This window comes from Photinus pyralis, unplaced genomic scaffold, assembly GCF_008802855.1.
Source record: "Photinus pyralis isolate 1611_PpyrPB1 unplaced genomic scaffold, Ppyr1.3 Ppyr1.4_LG3a, whole genome shotgun sequence".
Lineage (NCBI taxonomy): Eukaryota > Metazoa > Arthropoda > Insecta > Coleoptera > Lampyridae > Photinus > Photinus pyralis.
Window position 1 is genome coordinate 21,666,527 of NW_022170509.1, and position 24,522 is coordinate 21,691,048.

At 35.1% G+C, this 24,522-nt stretch overlaps 2 protein-coding genes across 6 annotated transcripts; both read left to right on the forward strand.

Annotated features, from left to right (window-relative positions):
- LOC116165572 (dual specificity protein phosphatase CDC14C-like) lies at positions 1-5,010 on the forward strand. Of its 3 annotated transcripts, XM_031480127.1 has the most exons (9): positions 1-585; positions 633-898; positions 969-1,175; positions 1,226-1,544; positions 1,599-1,737; positions 1,999-2,292; positions 2,455-2,574; positions 3,519-3,590; positions 3,971-5,010. In XM_031480127.1, exons 1-9 carry the CDS (start codon positions 537-539, stop codon positions 4,329-4,331), a joined length of 1,827 nt encoding a protein of 608 aa, XP_031335987.1. In that variant the 5' UTR covers positions 1-536; the 3' UTR covers positions 4,332-5,010. The 3 variants fall into 3 exon arrangements, with proteins under 3 accessions (XP_031335987.1, XP_031335988.1, XP_031335989.1); XM_031480128.1 differs by lacking the exon at positions 3,519-3,590; XM_031480129.1 differs by lacking the exons at positions 2,455-2,574; positions 3,519-3,590 and having other exon boundaries at positions 3-585.
- Positions 5,011-8,724: 3,714 nt separating this feature from the next.
- LOC116165502 lies at positions 8,725-16,561 on the forward strand. 3 transcript variants are annotated; one of them, XM_031479997.1, is made up of 13 exons: positions 8,725-8,962; positions 9,019-9,159; positions 9,220-9,344; positions 9,399-9,470; positions 9,522-9,569; positions 9,620-9,715; positions 9,764-9,913; positions 9,963-10,060; positions 12,564-12,984; positions 13,037-13,311; positions 13,359-13,547; positions 13,598-13,717; positions 13,990-16,561. In XM_031479997.1, the coding sequence occupies exons 4-13, from the start codon at positions 9,428-9,430 to the stop codon at positions 14,800-14,802; spliced, it is 2,253 nt and encodes a 750-aa protein (XP_031335857.1). In that variant the 5' UTR covers positions 8,725-8,962; positions 9,019-9,159; positions 9,220-9,344; positions 9,399-9,427; the 3' UTR covers positions 14,803-16,561. The 3 variants fall into 3 exon arrangements, with proteins under 3 accessions (XP_031335857.1, XP_031335859.1, XP_031335858.1); XM_031479999.1 differs by having other exon boundaries at positions 9,019-9,137; positions 9,192-9,344; XM_031479998.1 differs by lacking the exons at positions 8,725-8,962; positions 9,019-9,159 and having other exon boundaries at positions 9,166-9,344.
- Positions 16,562-24,522: the final 7,961 nt, after the last annotated feature.

Consider the following 24,522-nt stretch of genomic DNA (forward strand, 5'->3'; position numbering starts at 1 on the left):
GGTCATACCAACTGTAAAATGTGCGCTGTTTTTTGATCAAAGTACTTCCGATGTTTTTGTCATTCCGATTGGTTATTATAAATATTTAACTACCGTCTCATACATTTTTTGTCAGCAAACTTGAAACTATTGCCTACATCCTATCAGAGAAAGATGAGTCCTTAGTAATTTTTGTATCTTAACATTGTCCGAACTACTTAGATTTCCGCCATATTAGATTTAAAGTTAACACTGTTTTTAACAGTTAGCTTTTGTGTTAGTTTTGTTAGGAGTATGGGACTTTAAGGACAAATGAAAAAGTCGTTGCAATTGTATTTAAGCCAAATATAATGTTCCCAGTTTTAAAATTCTCATAACTAATATGTGGGTGTCAGTGTGTCAATTAATTGTTAAACAACATACGGTTTGTTAATGCATAAGGTGTACAGTTATTTAACATTTTTGTTTTGATGAACTTTAAAAACGTCGTTTGGAGGGAGTGAGTGAGCCTGTGTATCTATGAACACCTACATTCCTTAAATTTATATTTCCTAATTATGGCATTTTACGATGATGTTTTAATTAATGCTACCGAATTCATAAAAAGTAAGTAAATTGTGGACACTACAAATTTGTAACATTTCCATTTACAGAGAGATTTTATTTTGTGTCCATACGAACAGGTGATAAACCAAAATCTACCCAATGCACACACTTTTTCACAGTTGATAATGAATTGGTATACGACAGCTTTTTCAATGACTTTGGCCCTTTGAATATCTGTATGCTGTATCATTATTGCGTTAAAGTGAACAAAAAGTTAAAATCCGCAGCTCTACAAAAGAAGAGGATAGTTCATTATACCAGCTGCGATGAAGAAAGAAGGGTTAACGCCGCATTTTTGGCTTCAGGGTACATGGTAAGGTTCTATTTTATATCTCCTGTCAAATAGTAGTCAGTGCATTTTTCAAAAACACAGTATTTTTAAGATCATCTATGAGAACTATACACCTGAACGCGCTCTCGAGGTCCTATCAATCCATAACTCTGTGGATTTTATAGACTTCCGTGATGCCTCTGTTGGCATGCCATACACCATTGAATTATTCGATTGTCTCAAGGGACTAAAAAAGGCTTATGATCACGGTTTCTTTAATTTCGACGATTTCGACTTTTTAGAGTACGAGCACTATGAGGTATTATAACTGGCTTAGTGACTTTTTTCTTTAAATTTCGTTCATTTCAGAGAGTTGAGAACGGTGACTTAAATTGGATTATTCCGGGAAAGTTTATAGCATTTTGCGGTCCTCATAACAAGACCACCGTTGACAATGGTTATCCGTTGCATTCCCCAGAGGCTTATTTCTCTTACTTTCGCCGTCACAAAATAACTACAATTATACGATTAAATAAAAAAATTTACGAGGCATCGAAGTTTGTCAATGCCGGATTTGCTCATAAAGACTTATATTTTATTGATGGAAGTACACCCAGTGACAAAATTTTGTCACAATTCCTAAACATCTGCGAAAAAACCGAAGGAGCTATTGCAGTTCACTGCAAGGGTAAGTGTGGACAGTGCTGATGACAAAATTTACCTAATTTTATTATCCGTATAGCCGGTTTGGGAAGGACAGGTACTTTAATTGCCTGTTATATTATGAAACATTACAAGTTCACCTGTTACGAAGCAATAGCCTGGATTAGACTGTGTCGTCCCGGCTCAATCATTGGTCACCAACAAATGTGGTTGGAGAAGTAAGTGTTTTCAGCTTTTTTTTCTTTAGATTTTGTTTTGTCTTAAGTTTTCTATTAAACCATAGTTGTAGCTGAGGAATACCTACTATTATTGGGCTGAAGGCCGGCTTTTTTCGACATTTTTAATTACCCGCAAGATTTTTAGAGACCTCTTTCAGAAAATGTTTGTTTTGTTATTTTGTATTTATCTGTAACCGTCATTGAAAAAAGCAGTAATGCTCAGATTTTATTTTAGATTTTTAAACATGTTCTTTTTTCTAGCAAACAAGCGCAAATGTGGGCAGCAGGAGAAGAGTATCGCCGCAAACTGGGCCTACCCGAACCGGCGAAACATGCCAAAGGAATTTATAATTACAATAGAGGTCCAGAATTTACTACTTATCTCAGGAAACTCAAAAATCACGATGTAACTGGTATTTCCCATAAAGTCGATACTATGCAACTAAAAGATAATAGCGCGGTGAGTACGGAGAATGATGAGGAGACACAGGGAGACCAGTTGAATCAAATAAAAGCGGAAAGAGCCGCGCGAAGCTTATTGCAGCACTCTACCCCGTAAGTTACTCTATTGTTCATTTTCTAAATGTGTTTCTCTGCATTGAATGCTGTGATGTTTGCAGTTCTACTCGGCACTCATACACGTCATGCATGCATACATTAACAGTGTTGTAAATCTAATCTGACGCTTTTGACTATATTGTGAATGTTATGTTTTAGCGGCAAAAAGACATTTTGCAGTATTGTCTCTTCGCTTGATAACCAGTTTCGTGGCAATAAAATAACAGGATTAGGAACAAAAAGTTGTGCCGTGTCTTCTTCTAGAGTTGTAATAAAAAGGTTTGTGTTTCAATGGCGTATGTCTCACTTACGTCGTGAACTGTAGCAATTAGTGTATGACGCAATTATTATTTCACTGCATAACTTTAGGTTTCAAACACTTATCCATTGTACCTCACCCTATTAACATGTAAATTAGGTGAGGCAGCAACCATTGTCGCCAGTATATCAAGAAGTGGAATTTTTGATTGCTGATATTTCAAGTACCCTCAAAAAAATCTCATCACTCGCCTTAGATTTATTGATGTAGGTAGTAAAAGTTTTCCTGAATAACTAAACTTGCTAGAAATCATCGCTAGGGTGCGTTTTCGAATTTAGTCATTAGGGCTCACATCCTTGACTCATTTCTGAATACACTTTATTAAAGTAGCTTTTTGCCTCTGGGACACCCTGCAAATTTTTAAATTTTCCTGTAGATCTTAACATTCTTTTTTTTTAATATATATGTGACGGATGTGATGAAACATTAAATAAAAACGTGTTTACTTGGTTAGTTTATAGACTAGCTGGATAGTATGTAAACTATCCAAACGTGGTTATTTTGATGGGAAATCATCGTTTCGCTAAAATAGCTACGAATATTGGTTGGTTTGTATACTATCCGGATAGCTTATTGCCAAACCACCAGAGAAATTAACCAGAATTTTTAGCTAGTTCACAAACAGTATTTCCAAAATTTATCTAAAATGCCTCCGCATTTCAAAATTTTCCAAATATGTCAATTCCAAAGAAGTGTACCCCTTGGTGATTTATAAGAAAAGGGGTACATAAATCTCAGGGGGTGGGCTTTTCTGAGCTTACTATCCCCAATAGATTGTCATCTTATGTTATAAATTTCTATGCGCACCCTAGATTAGTTGTGCTAGTAGCGTTAATTCGCACTGCTTGAATCGGCAATATACTGCATTTTGATAACATATGTGATGAAGTCGTTATGGTTTTAGCGGCACACAGTTTCCAGTGAACTACATTTTACCTACTCTTCAAACTACAAATAGATTATGTTATAAACCTGGGTTCGTAATTACTTTTGCATGATTGTATGTAACAGCTTGCGAAGAGAGTGAGTGTGGAATGTGTGGTACTGCCTTACAAATTTTCATCTACCAACCATTAACGCTTTTTAATTCTGAAGAAATTGAGACGAGAGCGCACATTTAATTGTCGATCTTTCAATAATCCGAGTGTGTTTCTTGTTAATCTCCTCAGTTTTAATGTACCATTTATTCGGTGGCTGTGTGAATGGCGTATCTCACCATAACTGGTTCACATTTAGCAAATAGAATTTTTTTGGTTGTTGAATGTAGATTGAAATTTGGGGTAGTTGCAGTGCACGGACAGCTTTCAAAAGATGACAGTTAAAAATGCACTTGCCAGCTATTCGTTCTGTTAACAGAAACGGCTCAAATGACAGAAAGCTGTCCTTAAGAAGAACTAATTTGCGTACATCCATTCCTTCGACCTCTACCAATAGCGATAATAAGACTCTAAGAGTATTACGGAGCAGTAATGGTGGATCTGTAGCTAATGGCAATTCATCTATCACACATTGTGGTACGTCACCAATGACCAACGGTGACAAAAAAGAAACACTAACTTCACGACGCGCAAAGCGCTCGTTTACCTCTGACAAGGAAAAATCTACTCCTAGATCAGTAAAACTACTTCGGAGATCTAAAATACAATCTACAGGTTCTGTTATTAATAAATCAAAGTTTCATTTACCTAAAGTCAATAAAATTTCAAAGACATTGTAATCAACTTAACTGTTAGTTATTAAAGGTGCTAAGCGAATAGAACTATTTTTCGAGAACTTAACCATGTAATAGCAGTTTTTTTTGTTATTGTTGCATAATTAACATAGTGTAATGGAATGATACACAGATCAGTATTGTTTGGTTTTAATTAAGTGCAATTGATTTCAGCTGATTTTATTACTTCTTGCGCAAAATGTATTTTATCAGTGTTGCTGTCAAAGAGATACCAGTTTTTATGTTACAGCAATTTTAGGATTGTTTTTTACAGCCCGGTTAGTTTGTACAAACATATACAAAAAGCATAAAATAGTTTTTAAGGGAAATATTGTTGCTATAGATCTATTGTTTGCGTTAATTCAACATTGTGATAATGTTAGCGTTAAATTTTAAATATTTTCAAATTGTAAATAATGATTTTATCAATCTTTTAAAGCATGATTAAAAAATAAAATCTATAAAAAGATACATAAATATCAACTATAAAGATAGATGATCGCTTTATCCTCTAAAACTTTGTTGGTAGGTTTGTGCCATGTGTTTAATATAATGTTACACATTTTAATATATTTTGTTGTTGGCTCTTCAAGCTTATTTTTATACATTTTAGATTAGTGTTTGTAACATAAATGCTACATGTTTGTTTATTGAGTAATGTTTATTAAAACGTGCCTCCACTCAACATTGTTAATCCGACATCGCTAGTTTTGCCTCATTGCACAAATGGAAAAATATGCACATCTAGTAAGTCGGGTAGTTGTGCATAATTACCATACAATTTGCCATATCGTCGATAAATAATGTATATGTAACTGTCATCTATTACTCGACTGCTTGTTTGTGTAACTAGAGGCCATAGTGATAGGGTGTGTATTTTAGTGGTTCTAAAATAACACAAATATGGTACAAATACCTTGGTTTCATTACATTCATTTTATCTAAAGATAATACAACATTATAATTAGATTTGTATTTTTTATAATAAAAAGAATTTTAATTGAAACTAGGAGCGTTTCTGAATTTATCCCATATTGTTGACATATTTGAACAAAGTACCTACCATGAATGCATTTTTTGGATTGAATGACGTATTTACTATATGGATCAGCATATTTTTTATTTGACTAGTTAATCATACTGGCAGTGGTAGGTTACTTTCAGAAAATCCACAAGATTCTCATGGCCACATAGTTAATTCGTACATACAGAAAAGGCATAATGTGTTGATTAACACATTGACTGTCAAGGACGAGTTAACTTGTGCCGGCTAATCTGCTGACAGGCGCCATCCACAAGCTATCTTGTTTTCGACCGACTATTTTACAGTGCCCACCACGATTATACTCGCCGCATTCGCGTTGAAATTTTACGCGTTGGGCGTCTGAAATAACTAATAACTGTGACAACAGGTAAATCATATTATAATGTGGTTCGTAACATATTTACTTAATATTTAGACTTGCACTGTGGCGCCTGAGAGGGGTTTATATAAAAGTCGTATATATCTCCTTTTTTGTTGAGTAATTGCACTGTTTACAATTAAAGACTTTGGAAATGTTATGTGTTAAGAGTATATACGGATACGGAACCTGAACGACAGGCAGGGAAGACAAAAGTAGGATAGAAACATTTCAAATGTTGTGCTATAGAAGTAGGCTTGCCAGACGTCCCGGTTTGACCGGGACAGTCTCGGTTTACGCTTAAGATCCCGGTGTCCCGGCCGGTTTACTACACGTCCCGGAAAATATTAAACTTTGATTAGATGAATTTACGTATTAACGTCCATGCTATAGTAACAGAGCAGAAGCTCGACTCTCCCTCCACTAAAGTAGCATATAGACTCGCATGCAGCTATGCCGTGACTAGTATTGTTTCCGTCACGGTCACTGTCGTGTCGTCAGGCGCCAGTCAGCCTTCTGCTAGCTACCGTTTGTGCTGTAGATGATTGTTGTTGAGCTCTGGATTTCTAGACGATAGAGTGAAGTGTTCACATTGTAATGCTGAGTTTTCGGTCGCCCATGGCGGTCGATCTGATATTAAAGATCATATGCAGTCTAATAAACACAAAAACAGTTTATCATGTGCTGCTAGCTCATCAAAACTAACAACCTTTTTTAAGAGTACCAGTTCGGATGACAAGAACTTAAACTTAGCAGCGAAAGAGGGAACATTTGCATATCATCGCAAACCATAGTCAAAGTTTTAACTCAAGTTCTTGTTCAGCAAAATTAATTTCTAAATTTTTTGAACCAAAATTTTCACTGGGTAAAACTAAGTGTGAGGCTATATTATTGAATGTTATAGCTCCTCTAGCACAAGAAGAGTTGGAAAAATGCAACTTTGTATCTGTTACTATGGATGCATCAAACAGAAAAGAGATAAAACTTGTGCCAATTATTGTGCGCTACTTTAATCCTAATTCAGGAGTACAGGTAAAACTTATGGATTTCAAATCACTGCCGTGTGAAACGCCTGAAATTCTTACTGAACATTTATTGTCTACCTTGATGGAAAATGGTTTAGATCAAAAAGTGGTTGGTTTTTGTGGGGATAACTAACACAAACTTTGGTGGGGTGCAAAGAAGAGGGACAAACAATGTTTTCAGTCGACTCAAGAATTGGCTGGGACGGGAAATCAATGGAATACGCTGTGGATGAGCACACATTGTGCATAATTGTGTGCAACATGGAGTAGATAATCTACCAATCGACATTGAGGCCTTAGTAGTTAAGATATATAAACACTTTCACATTTATACTGTGCGCGTAACCAAGCTGAAAGAGTTTTGTGAATTTGCTGCGGTACAGTACCAAAAACTTTTGCAACATGGGAACACCCGGTTTCTTTCATTGATGCCAGCTTTGGAACGAATTTTGCAGATTTTTGAAGGGTTGACAAGGTTTTTCTTGGATCAATAAATGTGCCCATTAATTATAAAAACCCTATTTACTGATAAAAAGGGTGAACTGTATTTGTGGTTTGTCCACGGACAACTTGCACAGTTCAACAAGACCATCCTGGAAATGGAAAAAGACCACGTCATAGCTACCAATGTTGCTGAAGCTCTTAAATCTCTAAAAAGAAATCTTGTAGAAAGAAAGGCTTCAAATTTTATCCCAATGGCGGCAAAAAACATATACATGCCTCTTGATGAACAACATCGCATTCAAGTAAAACAAGAATTTGATGGATTTTATGAAAGATGCATCGCATACTTGGCCCTCTGGGAGAATAGCTTTGGAAACGCTGAACAGTTTTCTTGGGTAAATCTGGCCACACCAAACATCATTTCTTGGGAAAAAGCTGAACGTTCCGCTGAACTTATAAACGGCAGTCTTCCTGCTCCTGGGGAGCAGAAGCTAACAGTAAAATGTTGATGAGTTGTTTGATGAAGTTGTTCTTGCCAAAGAGTATTTGCAATCCATCTAGGAGAAGTGGACACAGGAAGAAGCCCTCAATAATAATCGTATTTCAAGCGAAGATAAATGGCTAAGATTGTTTGCTCACTTTAAAGAGAACCATATTACAGTAAGCAATTTATTTAAAATTGTTGAATACGTGTTTTGCTTACCGGGGTCGTCAGCACCTGTTGAACAATGTCTGGACTGATGATCGGGGGTTAATGAAGGAATCAACTGTAAAAGGCTTGATGACTTGTAAAATTAACATCGGCCTGAGCTGTGAAGAGTTTTATAATAAGATTAAAAACAAAAAAGAAGTGCTAAAAATGATTCAAGTCAAAGAAAAATATACGTAAAAGAACTGTATCTTCTATCTTTGAAACTCTGTATGTTTTGTCACTTATTAAAATTAAAAATTAAAATTTCCTCAGTCATACATACAGCCTTCATTTACCTACAACTTTCTGCTAGTTTTTAATTGCCAAAATAGCTTATAATATCAATAAATATGTGATTTCTGGGCATGTAATTTTCAACATTTTTTTTCCGGGGGAGGGTCCCTTCTTTTGTCCCGGTTTCTCCTTGGACAAATCTGGCAAGCCTATATAGAAGGATAATGAGGATTAGCTGGATGGATAGGATAACGAACGCAGCAGTCTGCGAGATAGGGAATGTGGAAAACCATCGCGAAGACGAGATATAATGATAGGGCACGTGCTCAGACTAGGGCTGCCAGTTCCCTGAAAACGGAAAGCGGGACACATTATTTTGTTTGTTATACGATATATTTAAGTGTGGGATGAAGCGATATACTTTTATGTAAATAGTAGTAATAAAATATATTTTATGAGATTCCATTATTTTCAAATAAAATTTTCGTACGATGAAACGTTTTAATTTTTTTCTTGGTGAGTGCACGGGGCCCCTAGTCTACAGACACAGTTGCCTACTCTGCCTATTGGTTAATTTGGCACTGCTACTAGACGCCGTCTAGTATCAAAACAGTCACGTTAATTATGCAAAACTGGTCGCCTGTGAGGTGCACACAAATTATGCTATTTTTATCTCTTATCTTTCCCATGCGAAAAGAAAGACCTGCGTGATTGATGTGACTGTTTTTATACATACTAGACGACGTCTAAGAAGACTTTCTAACGACAGCTTATTTGTGGTTGCGCATCAAGTGCAGTGTAAACAAAGAAATGCTATCAGAATGGCGTCTTCTCCCAACTGTATTATTGTAATGTACTGCCACCAGAGGTCTTACTGTTGCATTTTTTATTTCCAGCATGGAGGCAATAAAACCGCCGCCTCTGCTCCTCACCTATTATAGTTGCTCATAGATGGCGTAGGTGTAGACACACTCAAAGCTTAGTACGCCTCTGGAATCTGTGTACTAATATTTTCGTATGTGACCTTAGTGAAATAGGTAATTTCCTTTCAAATAATGTTTTCGTATAGATTTCTCAAGTTTTCCCACTTTCCGTAGAAGAATTTGTTCGTCTGGATGGTATACTCGGAGTGTCATGGGTATTCACTCCTAACAAACACTTTTAGCACCCACTTTTCCACCTTAACATGTGATTATTAACACCTTTCAAATTTTAAAAGATGGTCAGTGATTATGAATATCAACGTTAATCAATTGTAATCTTTATTACATTGTAGAACCATTTAGTTTACATTCGCACCATAGCATGGATTTAGTGCAGGCACAAGAACGAGATTGTAATAGATTTGGTAATAACTTTTTCTCATCGTTACTCTTAAATAATGATACTATGTCAACAGGCCCATTTTGTAAAGAAACGGAAGGAGATAGCACTTTCATGGATGATGGTACTTTGACGTCTTGCAAAGTTTGTAGTTTGTATAATTTTTTCTTTAAGGCGATATAAAACAAGATTTAAAACTTATCACGTGCGGAAATGTAGAGGAGGCTGATAATGACAATAGCCTGAACCATGATTTAGGCAGCTTAGAAGGTAGACACATTTATTCGAGAAATATTGGGGTAATCAATTAATTCGTAGATCACAGTGACAACGGGGAATCTACCGAGCAGTGTGCAAATGCAAACAGTCCCAATAAACACTGTAAAAAAAGAGTCAGTTTTAATGGCTCTCTCACTGAGGAAATTGATATAGATTTTCGCCAGTTGGGTTTTAACTGTTGGACTGGAGGTTGTATGCTGCCATAGTTATAAATGTTACAAGCTCATTATTGTTTTAGTGCCTAAATTAACCAAGGATGAAGTTTTGGCTGAATATCGTGCAATATGTAGTCAACGTCATGTAGATGTTGAAAACGAAATATTAACTCAACTGTCAGTAAGTATTCTCTTGATCAGTCACATGTCACTGATAAATTAGTATTTCATTACGAATATCACTACTGTATGAAAATAAGCAAACCTTCTAGCATCTCGATTAATTTCAGTCAATTACTTGGCACAGTTACGCAGCTTCGTTATATAATTTTATGTTACTTAGTGTTGTCATTATTATTTTCTTAGCTGTACTTCATATGGCCACATTCATCAAGGCAAGATTTCTTTTATGTATACGTTTATATTCGATAGTCAACTTCTTTAATTAATTAATCAGCTTGGGATCATCCTGACAATTGGGGACATATTCCAAAACCTCACTTAATTAAGCGCATATCTAATGAAACCACTCACAACGGGTTCGGATGCGATTTACTGCAACTCATTTAACTTGGTTCTGTTAATTGTACTCACTTGGAATGGGCGAGATGAAATTCCAAAATTCGGTAATCCATATTGTTAATTGAACTGTTATGGGATCAACCGGCGGGGTCGGCGATAGCAAGCTCATAAACACGTAGACTGCATCGCTTCGACTGGTTTTAAAACTTAAATCAACTAATAATGACTTAACGGAGTTGAAATTCTAAAATATTAATTCGCCCTTGTCTTCTAAAAGACAAGAGCTTTCGGATATAACAAAGATATTGAAATATCTTGATGGGAACGGTTGCAAGCGACTAGTTAATTACAGTTGGTGACCATATCTAGACTTGCAGTCGATGACGGTACGTTCATTAGATCAATAGACGGTGTAATATTGAAACTGTGTTTTTATAATTTTGTCAGCCACTAGGTAGCGGTACTATAAATTATGTATTTTGATTATCCCATCAGGATATTTTGTTTATAAATAAATGGATTGTCTGTTCTAAAAATAAAAACCCATCAATGCTATTAATACGCGGAGATATTTTTCAAAAATTAGATGATCGTCATATTATCCTCGCATGGGTTTTCTCCACAACGTTCATTTTCCAGGCTCTCTTTGCATTGATTTAACTTGATCATACTGTTCAGTTGAAAAGAAAATCATTTATACAACAGATATACAAAGTGTCTCAAGTAAAACTTGGACGGTGTAATAAATTATTAACGAAAAAATGTTCAAATAGGGTAACACCCTCTCCGAACCCTTTTTGTGTACTTAATAGTTGTTATTTATTTAATATTTGTATTTAAAGGATTACTTTGTTACCATTTAAACAGAATAGAGGTTAAAAATATTACACTATCATGTATTTATATGTGGTAATCAACATTTCTAATTAGTGTGATGTAATTAGCAATTAAATGCTTACACAAAAAGTGCATTAATATATCAAATGACACAAATAACTGTACAAGTATTAAGTAAATAGTGACATTTTTACAAATAACACATTGGAAGTCGTAGAGTATTTATTTAAAAATTCACTCAGGAAATCAAATGCTTTACATCTCAAGACCAAGCATTGCATGACACAATCTCATCAGTTTTGAGCTTTTTATTTAACCAAATGTGCCAATTTCAAATAAACTGGATGCTATGTAGTTCCGCCCTGTAATGAGTTCCAAACGAAGCTGCTTGTAATTAATACAGTATACTTTGGGAGACAACAAATTAATATTACACCAATTGCTTAAAGCATTAACGTTTGTTTGGAGTTGGTAAACAGTCATAGGGTGGTTCGGATGTCCTCCATTTTGAAGTGTGGAACTTCTAAGAAAGTATTAAGGTGCAGAGGCACAGGGTCTGCATTTCCCTCGGAAAGTGTAGGACCAGAAGGAAGGGATTTTAACTCCTTTCCTGCGCTTTGTAGGGATTTGGCCTCCCTCACACTCTCTGAAATGTCAGAGCCAAAAAGGAATTATCTATTTTCTATTGCACCTCGAGTTTTACATAAATAAAAGATGAACTCATATACAAAAAATTCTCCTCCTCCGGGTGAAGATGTGGAAACGAACTCGGATAACCTCGCTAATACAATACCTCGAGAAATGATAAACTGTCATGGAAATGTTCTATAGAAACCAAATGACGCAGAAAAGACGAGCTTCAAATCCATCACGGTTTGCAATTTTTTCTTTACAATTCCAATAGAAATACAATTTATTGGAAAATTGACCCCCTCCAACTTTAAAAAATTCTAACTTCCAAAGACTACCGTTACGAGAGGTAGAAGGAAACTTGTATAGGTAATATTAATTGCATAGGACTAAATTTTCCACAAAAAATCATGCAAACATTTATTATTCCTAAACGGTTTAAGATCGACATACAAAGTTTTTGGTGAGAAATTTCGTCCAATTTATCTTTTATACATATTTTCTAGAATTTTCTATTTTCAAAAACAATATTTTGCAATATATAATAAAATAAAAACCATCATCTATTTTTGCTTTTATTTTATGTCACAACTGCAAAGTTCTATTGGTTAATTGTATGGAATTTATTTAGGGTAGTTAGTGTTTATTGTCGTTTTTTTACATCGGCATATTGTAACTGTGTTTCTCATTTGCAGGTTATTCAAAATAACTGGGATTTCTCGGTAACGCTAAATTTATTGGACACAAGAATCACGCAGGAGAAATTGGAGATATACGAAAAGTTATTTCAGCTAGTTAATTTTAATAAGTTATTCATCAATGTTGACCTGTTAGAAAGTGAGGCTATAATAGAAATATTTCACATGATAGAATACTATAATTCCGTAAGGGAGCTTATTTTATACGGTGATTGCGTGCATGATCTTGATTTATGGGCTAGTGTTGCGGTAGCGGCTTCAAACAGTGATAATGACCTTACAAACATTTCAATTAACGAATTGAAGATAAGCGATGGCGGATTAATGTTAATGTTTGACAACATAAACGAGAATCCGAACATTGAAGTTCTTCGATTTAATGGATGCCAACTCAATTTTACTCCAACTTTTTCAATAGGTATCTTCTATGTTATCCACGTCTATACTGCTACAAATGATTATTCTTCTAGCAACGCCGTTGAAGAATAACCATTACTTACAAGAGTTACACTTGTGCAATGTTCAATTGTATTACAAAGAAACAACCATATTGGCACAATTTATTAGAGATAATCGCAGTTTGAAGGTGCTCAATCTCAGTAATAACAAAATTGGTGATCGTGGATTTAAAGTGTTGGTAAACGCTTTGGTTGAACAGGCACTTAGTGATAGTGGAATTGCGGCTTTCTTGGTTGTTAATAATCGATTAACAAAATCAATTTCAGCACCAGTACAAATGTTAATGGTAAGTGATTAGTATAAGAGCAATTACTTAAATAAGCACGTTTTCAGGAGCAATGCCCACTATTACAAGCGCTGAATGTTGGTTGTAATAACCTCACGGACGATTTCCTCATCGAAATAAAAGATGCTTTAGAAAAGTGTGAATCATTACAGGCTTTAGGTTTACAATCTGCTCTGCTAACACACGACGGCGTCATTCAATTAATGGAAGTGTGCAAGAAAAATCGAGTGCTACAGGTATTGATAATGCTCTTCTTTGGTCTTCTAAAACTTGTATACATTTTTAGCATCTTAACTTACGAGGAAATAGAGCACTGCAACATGATGCACTGCATACTTTAACCTTGTATTTACCACATACGAACTTACTTCGTGTAGATCTAGACGATGCAAATAGATTTTGCACGGTAAGTGTAGTATTCAGTTTTTCCAGGTTGCACTTATTTCCATTTCCATTTCCATGTTTTTAAAATATAGCGACATTAAAACAATTTTAATTTGGGACTGGTGAGATTGAAGAAGGATAAATTACACAAAAAGTTAAATGCATTCTGCATTCAAACTAAATTCGGTCAAAAGGAGATGAGTAATAGAAAAATACTAAACAAGTTTATCCTTCACCAATCTGATCAAAAATGCGATTGTTTCGATCAGTTATTGTGTACATTACCTTTTTCAGGATACCAACCAATATATTGAAATATTAAATAACATCAGGAAATTGCTACTCGTAAAAGTAATGAACGAGCCTCCCAGTGTAAGTAGATACAGTGCGTTTGGGCCCGAGTTATCCCTCTCTTGTGATATGGAATCTATTCCTCGTTCAACGTGGAAAATTCCAAGAAATAAGGGTAGATTTGAAATTGTTTCCGTACCTGATACCAGTTTTGCGACTGCAATACCGTCGATAAATCCGAATACTTCTTGCAGCGGGGATGTTATTGTTAGTAGATCGCCGCCATTTACATCGTCACAGAAAGGCAATTGGTCCTCTGCAAAAGCATGTGAAAATGTCGAATGCGTCGATCAACCTCAAACAAAGGGAGAAGGAGAAACCTTGGAGAATAATAATAACGGACCTACTGTGGAAAAGAGCTGTACAGATTCGCAGGTTGCTGTGGAAAAAGAGTCTACACATTCATCCGAGTTGATTCCTGTGGATGACATTGTTAAGGAAGATAAAAAATCCGACGAATTTGAGACGCCCTTTCGTATGACATGTGATAATCCTGTCATTTTTATTGGTCACAATGCGAAAGATCTGGTAACTATATCGAACAAAGAGCCCACTTTAGAGTTGAGTATTGACAGTACGGCGTTTGAATCGATTATCTCTAAAGAACTATTCAGTAGTAGCAAATGTTCTGTAGAAGTGAGTAATGAGTACTCTCAAGTGGATACATTTCCAGAAAACTCGTCTACAGAAAATTATACGGATGTGTCACGGATTTCGGATGACTTTTATTCTGGCTTCAATATAAGCAATAAATAAATGTAAACGATTTATTTCCTCAAAACTTGGTGGTATTCTATTAATCATAATTAAGTATCGTCTTATTTAAAATTGCAAATATTGTGATAATAAGTAGTTAATATCTACCAAAGAGAGTATAATTGAAATTATATTCGCATTAAATTGCCGCTGTTTAAAATTAGTACGAGGGTTACACTTTACTTACATGATGAACATATTTTTTTGGAATTTTGTTGACCTAGTATTAAATACATACTGTGAATATTAGATATAACTGAATTCAACTAGTTGAATTTGAATAAGGTGACTAATTATTGACTAATGTCATGCGCCGAACTATTATTATTATTATTGTTATTGTGCTTTGACCAACATTTTATTTGAAAGATTCCGTGGACCCTTGTACTAAAATGCATAATGAACTTACTTTCAATAATTAGCTTGGCTTACATTTTAAGATTCTGTTTTCGCATGCACCTCCTTAGTATGTTATTTTTAAAGTTATTTACGTTATAGTTTCACCTACTTAAGCCGTCATATGTACTGACAATATCGCCTACATGTACTAAGTGATTTTGGCAATAATTCCGTTGTGTATTTTGAATACTAGCGGGTATTATCATCTTTTTAAAAGTCCATGAATAGTTGAGGACACTCAAATTTCGTTTACCATTGCAGCTAATGGTGGCTTTACTTCACAAGCACTAATGTTACGTTTGTCTAAATCGTCCACGCCTTTCCGTGCACTGCGCATGCGAAAAAGTTTAAGTAGCATGCCAGTTGTATGTTAAACATGCAATAAAATGTCAACACAATCCAATATGAACAGAGAGAACATTTACACTCGCAGACTTTGAGGTAATGTTTCCGTATGAAATTCTAGATTGTCAGAAAGCGACAGTCTACAAATTTACTTTTCAATAAGATCGTCCGATTTTAGATTGCAACTGACACAAATACAAACATGCTTTGCAAGGGCTCTGAGCGAATTTACAAGTTGATATACCATTTAGCCATTTAAAACTTTGACATTTCTTTACCGTAACGTGCCATTTAACCATAACACATTTTGATTAGTGATTACTAAACAGAACTTCAGTTGAAATTCATCCAGCAACTTTGACTGACGTTTCTTTTGGATGCGCATTGTATGCAACGGCATGCACAATTTAGACAAACTTCTGATATTCAAGATCTGAGCCAGGTATATTTGAGTGTGACTCATTGATCTTTACACATATTACAAGGATGACGATTTGGAGCGTAAGTTTACTGTGCAATTAATATCTAAAACACGTGTCAATTCACCTATAACATAAATCCATGCGTCTTTACGAATGAATCATACACAACCATATGTGGCTCACAATATATTAATGTGTTCCGACTTTGCATTGTCTTAAAGCCACCATTATGCTTCGGTATGCAGGGCAGTGAGGTTGAGGTAGGAGACTCGAGACCTTAGCGTCTGTCCAATTACATACTATGTAGTTTTTGAAAATTGAATCAGGTTCACAAGTGCACTAAACATTGCAATTTGTACAAACCGATCGACCTGATTTAAGTTTTCCAAATGTTTGTTACAAATAATCCCATGCCCTTATCAGTATCATTCAATTGTTACCACATTTACTTCACTCCTTGTTATCTGTAATTATCATTTTGTACAGTTGTATATATTTATATAGAACATACATATTTGGTTGCACATATTTTTTTATGAATTAATATTAATTAAATCAAATGACAGTCAGATAAAAGTATTGTTTCTAATATATATATTGAGACATTTTAAAGTTTGTAAAAACAAGTTTTAATTTGTCAAAAATTTTGTTAAAGCTAGTGTACTTAATTATTAAAAATTGTATGTATTAAAATTTGTTTCTGTTTAGAAAAAATATGTAAAAATTTTTGAAATAAAATTTAGATATCCTTTTAAAGGTTTTCGAGAGTTTTGGTTGTGATGAAATCATATCTTCCATCGGGATTGTGAACATTAATGACTATAACAAACTGCCAATTCACTCAAGAAGCGACTATATAAAATATTAAAATAATATCATTTGAAATTAACTGCAAGGGAGCCGTCCAAAGAGGTTATCGCAACCCCAAGGTAATGGATATTCCCCTCGATCTGAGACAATTTAATTTTCGGGGCTCAAAAAAAAGCAGTTATTACCTTCCTTTTTTACCAAAAATCGACTGAACCAAAATTTCTCGGGAAAACACCTTTTCTTATTAATTTGGGCGCGTAGAATCCAAATCAATTCGCACTTTTTCGATCAGACTTCTCAATCAAAAGTTATAGACTAGAAACCAATTTCGAAAGAAAATTCAAAGGGTTGTAACTTTTGAACTAGTAGCCCAATCTTGGAACTGTTTGAAATTATGGATTCTACAGGCCACATTCTATAAGACAATTTTTTTTCCGGGTCGATCTGAGACAATTTTTCTTGAGGGGCTCAAAAAAGGCAGTGTACAACCTTCCTTTTTAACCAAAAATCGACTGCACCAAAATTTCTCGGGAAAACACTTTTTCTTATTAATTTTGGTGCGTAGAATCCAAAACAATTCGTACTTTTTCGATCAGACTTCTCAATCAAAAGTTATAGACTAGAAACCAATTTCGAAAGAAAATTCAAAGGGCTGTAACTTTTGAACTAGTAGCCCACTCTTGGAACTGTTTGAAATTATGGATTCTACAGGCCACATTCTATAAGAAAATTTTTTTTCCGGGTCGATCTGAGACAATTTTTTTTTCGGGGCTCAAAAAAAGGCAGTGTATAACCTTCCTTTTTTACCAAAAATCGACTGCACCAAAATTTCTCGGGAAAACACTTTTTCTTATTAATTTTGGTGCGTAGAATCCAAACAATTCGTACTTTTTCGATCAGACTTCTCAATCAAAAGTTATAGACTAGAAACCAATTTCGAAAGAAAATTCAAAGGGCTGTAACTTTTGAACTAGTAGCCCAATCTTGGACCTGTTTGAAATTATGGATTCTACAGGCCACATTCTATAAGAAAATTTTTTTCCGGGTCGATCTGAGACAATTTTTTTTTCGGGCCTCAAAAAAGGCAGTGTACAACCTTCCTTTTTTACCAAAAATCGACTGCACCAAAATTTCTCGGGAAAACACTTTTTCTTATTAATTCTGGTGCGTAGGTAGAATCCAAAACAATTCGTACTTTTTTCGATCAGACTTCTCAATCAAAAGTTATAGACTAGAAACCAATTTCGAAATAAAATTCAAAGGGCTGTAACTTTTGAATTAGTAGCCCAATCTTGGAACTGTTTGAAATTATGGATTCTACAGGCCACATTCTATAAGATCTGAGACAATTTTTTTTCGGGGCTCAAAAAAAGGCAGTGTATAACCAGGGGCGCACTGGCCCGGGGGGGGGGGCGGGGGGCGATTGCCACCTGGCCTGCTGTATTAGGTTTCTTGCACTAAATATAAATTATTAACACTTTCTCTAATATTGGGGTTGATGTTAGGTTGTTAAAAAATTCTGTTTTAATTGAAGTGTTTTACAATGAATTTATCATTTTTTGTCGTAGCATGAAAGTGCTGAAATACAATGATAGGCGACGCACCTCGTGTGGATTGTTTATTTTGTTACTTTTAATTATCAGCTGCAATTTAAAAAAAACTGTATGGTAATTTATTTTCGAGAAAGGAGGACTTTAAAATGTTTTTGTAGTGCACCTCACAGCTAACCCCCCCGTCGTGTATTATTCCCAGCATAAAACAATTTTACAAAGACCTTTTCCTCTGTAGTGTAATTATTATTCATGAATCATGTTAGTGTGTTTATTAGAGATGACATCAGTTAAATCAAAGAATTGGGTGACAAATGCGGTAGGTAAATCATAGCCAACCAATTTTTTACTACCTTTTTGGATTTGTTTACTTAACTTTTATATTTTTAAAAAAGGGCTTAGGCACGCTTTTTTGGTTACATCTAATGCCGATTTTAATTATCTATTCGAAGGTGTTTTTATTTTTTCTTTCGGTTAAAATGGGGAGCAGGAATTGCCGAAAATGTATTTTCCCATGTTATTTCCCTATGTCCCGCCGTCAACTTGCCACGCTGTATTTAGTTCGTTCTTTTTGAATTTGGTAGTTTATAGCTCTAGCACCAAAAACAATATCTTGATGATTAATGTGCGCAGGCGTGACAAAAACGGTAGTATTACAATTACGTATTACAATAAGTACTTAGATTCGTCAAGAATCTATGATTTGCTTTCATTTAGCATATTGAAGAACGATATGTACTCTTTTTTTCGTTAAAGGATCATGAACTGACACGTTGAATGGGGACTGGATGGATGGACCTATAACTTGACTACATTGAAAAGTCACTGTTTGACCAAGATGGTCCCAAAAATTCCGTAATAGTGAGCAAGTAAACGTACGTAATTCAACAGAAAAATTGATAAATACGTTAGACAATTGTTTTTTTCTTGTGGTAAACCCCCCTAAGACCAAATACAGCATTCAATCGCATCATTTTTACACTTGAATCGTTCGTATTTAACTGCACATTAAAATCTCCCGAAATTAATGTTATTAAAGTTATAGTACGTACCAAAATTAAGATCTTTGATTTCTTCTAGCTTGTTAGAAACAATTGAAGTCCCCGCAAATCAACATACTACATATACCTATAGATGTCAAGTTGTCACCTTACAGATTTTTGTTGATGGTCGTAGGTATATTCTGTCAGTAACTGTACGTGCATACAGTACATGAAATAATTGAAAGATTATTAAATAGCTGAGTATCAATTATTAAATTTCTATACGGATTTGCTGCAAACATGCAGACTACGCCAAGATATAAATACCTCTACATTAATTAGGACGAAATTTCACATCATCCAACATTAATTGTCTAATTTTTAGCGCATGATAAGTAAAAAATTTAAACGAAGTACTATTGACGATTTAATATTCATACGTAGGTAGCTATTGGTATGCGAGTACATGATACAGTTATAGGTAATGAAGGTTTAAAATTACAGTGGAGTGTATTAAGTACTCACATATCCACAGCAAAGTATTTAATTTAGGAAGATCAACTGCACTAAGTAACCCTATATGAAACGTTATTACAGTAAACGTATTAAATAGGAGGGCACGGATCGACAAGGTATCTATAAGTATTTTGTAATCTGATTAAACAACGAATTACAACTTTGTTTATATTAACCTATAAATAGGATGAATGTAACAAGGATTAAGAAGTGAGCTGACTATTTTTGGAAATTTACTATCAAGGAATTCCTTCATTCATAATCACATCCTTCTTCATCTGACTTCAACTGCAGATCTTGCCGCTTCCGGTGCTTTTTCTTTTCGCTAGCTTTTAACAGCAAAATCGTTTCGTAGGTATTATCCAATACAAGATGAAATTTCTCCAGTAGAAAATCTTAAAAAATGCGTGCAACATTTGGATAAAGTTAAGTTTTTAACCAACTGATACTTCGAAGAGGGCACTAGGCATAATGTTATCTATCTGCGCATAATTTGCACGAAAACAGAAACAAAGGCCCAAAGGACGAGTGCGAATTATGCCATGAAATTAGAAAAGTTCCCCTGGGGGTCACTCTATTTGTTCATTCGCCTTCTTAATTAATTCACAAAATATAATCATATTTTTTTTAAGTATGACATCGAGAGAAAGAATCGACAGTAGTTTGGGGCAGAAAAGATATTCTACAGTGCTCAAATTCAAAAAGAACTGCCGACCATTTGTCGTCTGCCTTTGTGTTTCGCCTCCCCTAACTTATTATCGGTGACTGGTTAAATGAAAGTTTAGATGTAGAACGTTAGAAGTGAGAAAAGTCGATTGGGGATAAATTATTAATTACACTAAAATGCTAGCTGGTGTATATTTAAAAGGGTAGATTCCGAATTATCTGCGTAACCGTATTTTCCTTCTACGCTATTCAAAAGCTACTATATATACTTCCATTAAACATATTCGCTAGACTAATCCAACGAATGGAACTGGACCGATAGCATCGTTCCTCCGTTTGTCAAAGATATCTGATAAAAACCGTCACAAGTTTGGTATAACATGTAAAAATAAATTAAATATATGCTAGTAAATAAAACTTCTACAAGTGCATGAATGCCTATAATGCGGAAAGAGTTCGCAAACATCAATAGTGATTTGACATTCGCTTGAGGAGGTTTGAATTCTCTTATACATGCGGGAGTGCAGCACTTAGACAGCGGAAACTTTGATCCGAACCGAACGGCATCGTTATCTTTGTATTTATAACTAGAGCATACTCGATATGGTAATACAGCACATCATTTCAAAACAGGCTGGGATTTCAGAAAATTAATTCGTATATGTAAATTTACCAGAGTGTCTTTGATTTGTGACTGTAAGAATCATTTACGCCATCCGTTCACAATTCAGGATAAACAAAAGCCAACTATATCGATCGAAATCTCTCTAATCTTTTAAATATCTTGTATACACGGAAGAATCCAATCCTGAATACGCAACTTGAAAATATTGTCATAGCGCGGTATGACATCCAATTATATCTACCACGTTGAGCAAAGGCTTTCGAGAGCTCTTATATTGAGTAAAGTGGATAGCCAAACCAAATAAATTTGCTCATTGTCCTGAAACTATTGCAGGGATATTAAGAAATTTTATTTGTTACTCGCTCAAATACATATTGTACTGTACTTATTAAAAATATGATCGAATATACAATGGAACTAGCATTATATTGGTAAATTAATGTACCCCATTTTCATTTGGAAATTAACACAAGCTCGTTAATGACTAATTACGGCTTTAGGTATGGAAAATCTATAACTACCTACATTTCAGACTAGTTTAAATCCCCTAATAATAATAAGTATTTAAGAAAATTAATACCACTCCCTCTGTGGGTACAGGGACTAGAATTGACCCACTCCGGTCCTGGAGATCATAGAACGCAATCAATGGGTAAGATAGACGGCGAGTCCAACCGTCTCCTTTATACATTCCAAACAACTGCTGAAGTCTAATGCCACTCTTGTATCGATCCTTATTAAAGGCAATTGGGTTATGGACTTTTGGTAAAACCCATCGATACAGCGAATATGTTCAGATTATCGTCACTGATGTAGATCGGGAGCGAAAGAGCCCATTTTTAGCTTCCTAGTTCGAGCTAGGGGGCTATTGCGATTACCGTTTTTTTGGATATGTTAAAATTTCATCAAATGTCGACGTTTTTATAACCAAATTTTAAAAAATGAATTGTTTTCTGTCTGTATGTACCTACGTACGTTGGCAATTTTCCGAGGTAACGGCTCGACGGGTTTTGTTCAAATTTTGGATATGTATATCTATTAAGCATACGGAAACGAAAAATAACGGGCCGGATTTTTGAAAAAGGTATTTTGGAGCGCCACAACGGTATCGAACTTTTTTTTCAAATAGCAACTTAACATTTTTATTAAGTTGTTCGAAAGACCTTCTCCTGTGTACAACCTATATAAATTGTGCCAGGTTTTATTACAACAAAATTGAGAAAAAGAATGTCAAATTTAAAAAACTAAAATATTTTTGTTGGCAAAACGGTTACTACGATTTCGATAACATTTTGCCAATGATGTAAGACATCAGCCAAAACGTTTTTTTAAAATATTTTTAGCGCCGTGATGCCAACTTTTTTTTCAATTATCAATTTTTATCAAACTATTCGAAAGATTCTCTTTTTCTATGTACAATCTACAAAAATTATGGTAGGTTTACAAAAAAATGTTAAAGTTAAAAAACAAACATTTTTTCGGCAAAACGGTTATTTTGATTTCGTTAAAATTTTGGCAGTGTACATTATGCATAAAGGGCCTAAAACTGTCAAAAACTTGATTTACAATACGTGAGTTTTTAGCGTCGTGACATCATACAACTGGTTTTTCACATTTTTAGCGCATTTTTGCAAATTTATTTAAAAAAGGTAGTTTTTAATTTCAATTTGGCTGGTTGGCAGTACATACGAGCCCGTAGAAGAACGCTTGTAAAAAGACGAGGAGTGTACATGTACATATCGGAGCCGTGTGGTTAACAACTGTAGGGACGGGGTTACAAGATGTGGGGTCGGTGAGATCTGGGTGCCATCCTCGAGCGTGTTATACTAACTTGGAGATTTTTCAGTTTTTCACAGTTTTTCTCCGATTGTTTTCAAATAGGTGTCGTCGGAAAGATCTTGTCAACTCCTGCGTGGCGGAATTTTGCTTTTTTTTTAGGGGCGAAATGAACCACCTTTTGCATGGCGCGTTACGAAGGGTAGTGGACTTTGGGCGCCCAAACATTTCTTAAAGCTCGAATCGCGGTTTCTCTTTCTCGGCGTGTCGCCACTCGCCAATAGAAGTTCGAGCTATGAGAAGTGCCCCAAAAATTGAGTACTATATTGTGAAGGGTTTTTAGCGAAATCCGCCAAAATGCGACTTGCGAGTGAACGGGACGTCGGAACTGTGTACCGACAAAGGGAATGTGTGACAACCCCCGATAATATCTTACTGATGGTGGAGTCAATACTGGCTAATAAAACACTGATCTCCCACACGAAAATGCGCTGAAGTCCCTTCGATCTCACTTTGATAACTTTTTTATTAACGAGCGAAGTTTTCGAGTGGTTACGCATTCAAATACGAGTAGGAATTACCGGCAGCAACGTTGCTTGACTGTAGACAATAAAAAAATTATTAGTAACAAACACAAACAAAAGTAAAAGAAAAGTGCAACAACGTGGGGCCCGAGACGAATTGGGATGTGGCCGAGAGTGGGTTATTTCTTTTGTGAGGTACGACTACCAATCCCGTAATCTTATATGTATCTGAATATCACCTAATTAAATTATATACTCACAGGGTGTCCCATTTATCTATTGTTGCGCAAACTAGCGGGGATATCAACAAATGATTTATATAACATATCCTTCATATGGAGGGTCCCATTTAATAAATGCCATGCACTCTTCTCAAAACCCGATTTTTGAACCAATCCAAAAAATCTTTTATCGTTCTGGTCTGGTCTTGGACTAGTAGTGGTACAGACGCCAAGTGCGGACAATAGAGTTCATTTCCGTTTTGGAAAATGAGCTAAAAACGAGTCAATACTATCGCAAATATAGATTCATTAAAATTTGAAATGTATTACGAAAAAAGGCATAGGTAGTTTAAATTGTAAAAAATTTATATACACACACCTTTAATTTATTCCAATGTATTTGTATAACAAAAATACAGCCGTCTAAGTGCTTGTAAATAGACAGATTTGAGATCACAAACGCATAAAATGTATTTTTTACCACGGAGGCATCTATATGACAAATTTTTCTCCCACAAACGTAACTAGACAGCTATATGTATAGTAGAAGGACTCGAAAGAGTGAACTTATAAAAAGTAAAACAAAAACACCAATAAAACCACAACAATATATTAAAGTATCGATCGTGTTTCAAAATTAGCGAAAGAGTGAACAATAAAATACAAATACCTAGCCCGGTATACTACAAGAGAAAGTGAAAGTAAAAGAAATGTTTCACTATATGGAGATCTTGTAAACCGCAAGACTATTACACAGAGACGCTTAAATATGGGCAAAGCTATGCAGAATTTTATGCTGACTAATTTTCCATTTGAAAGTTTTTTGTAGCTGTGCAAATAGCAAAGTTGTGGCCAAAAAACTGAAAAATGACATTTTCGAAAA

Bases quoted from the DNA above. Each gene is read 5' to 3' on its own strand.
- LOC116165502 (XM_031479997.1), top strand. From the start codon at position 9,428: ATGGATTTAGTGCAGGCACAAGAACGAGATTGTAATAGATTTG. The intron at 10,061-12,563 runs GTAAGTATTCTC...TCTCATTTGCAG, and splicing joins AAATATTAACTCAACTGTCA to GTTATTCAAAATAACTGGGA. The intron at 13,312-13,358 runs GTAAGTGATTAG...GCACGTTTTCAG, and splicing joins CACCAGTACAAATGTTAATG to GAGCAATGCCCACTATTACA.
- LOC116165572 (XM_031480127.1), top strand. From the start codon at position 537: ATGGCATTTTACGATGATGTTTTAATTAATGCTACCGAATTCATAAAA. The intron at 1,176-1,225 runs GTATTATAACTG...CGTTCATTTCAG, and splicing joins TAGAGTACGAGCACTATGAG to AGAGTTGAGAACGGTGACTT. The intron at 1,545-1,598 runs GTAAGTGTGGAC...TTATCCGTATAG, and splicing joins TATTGCAGTTCACTGCAAGG to CCGGTTTGGGAAGGACAGGT.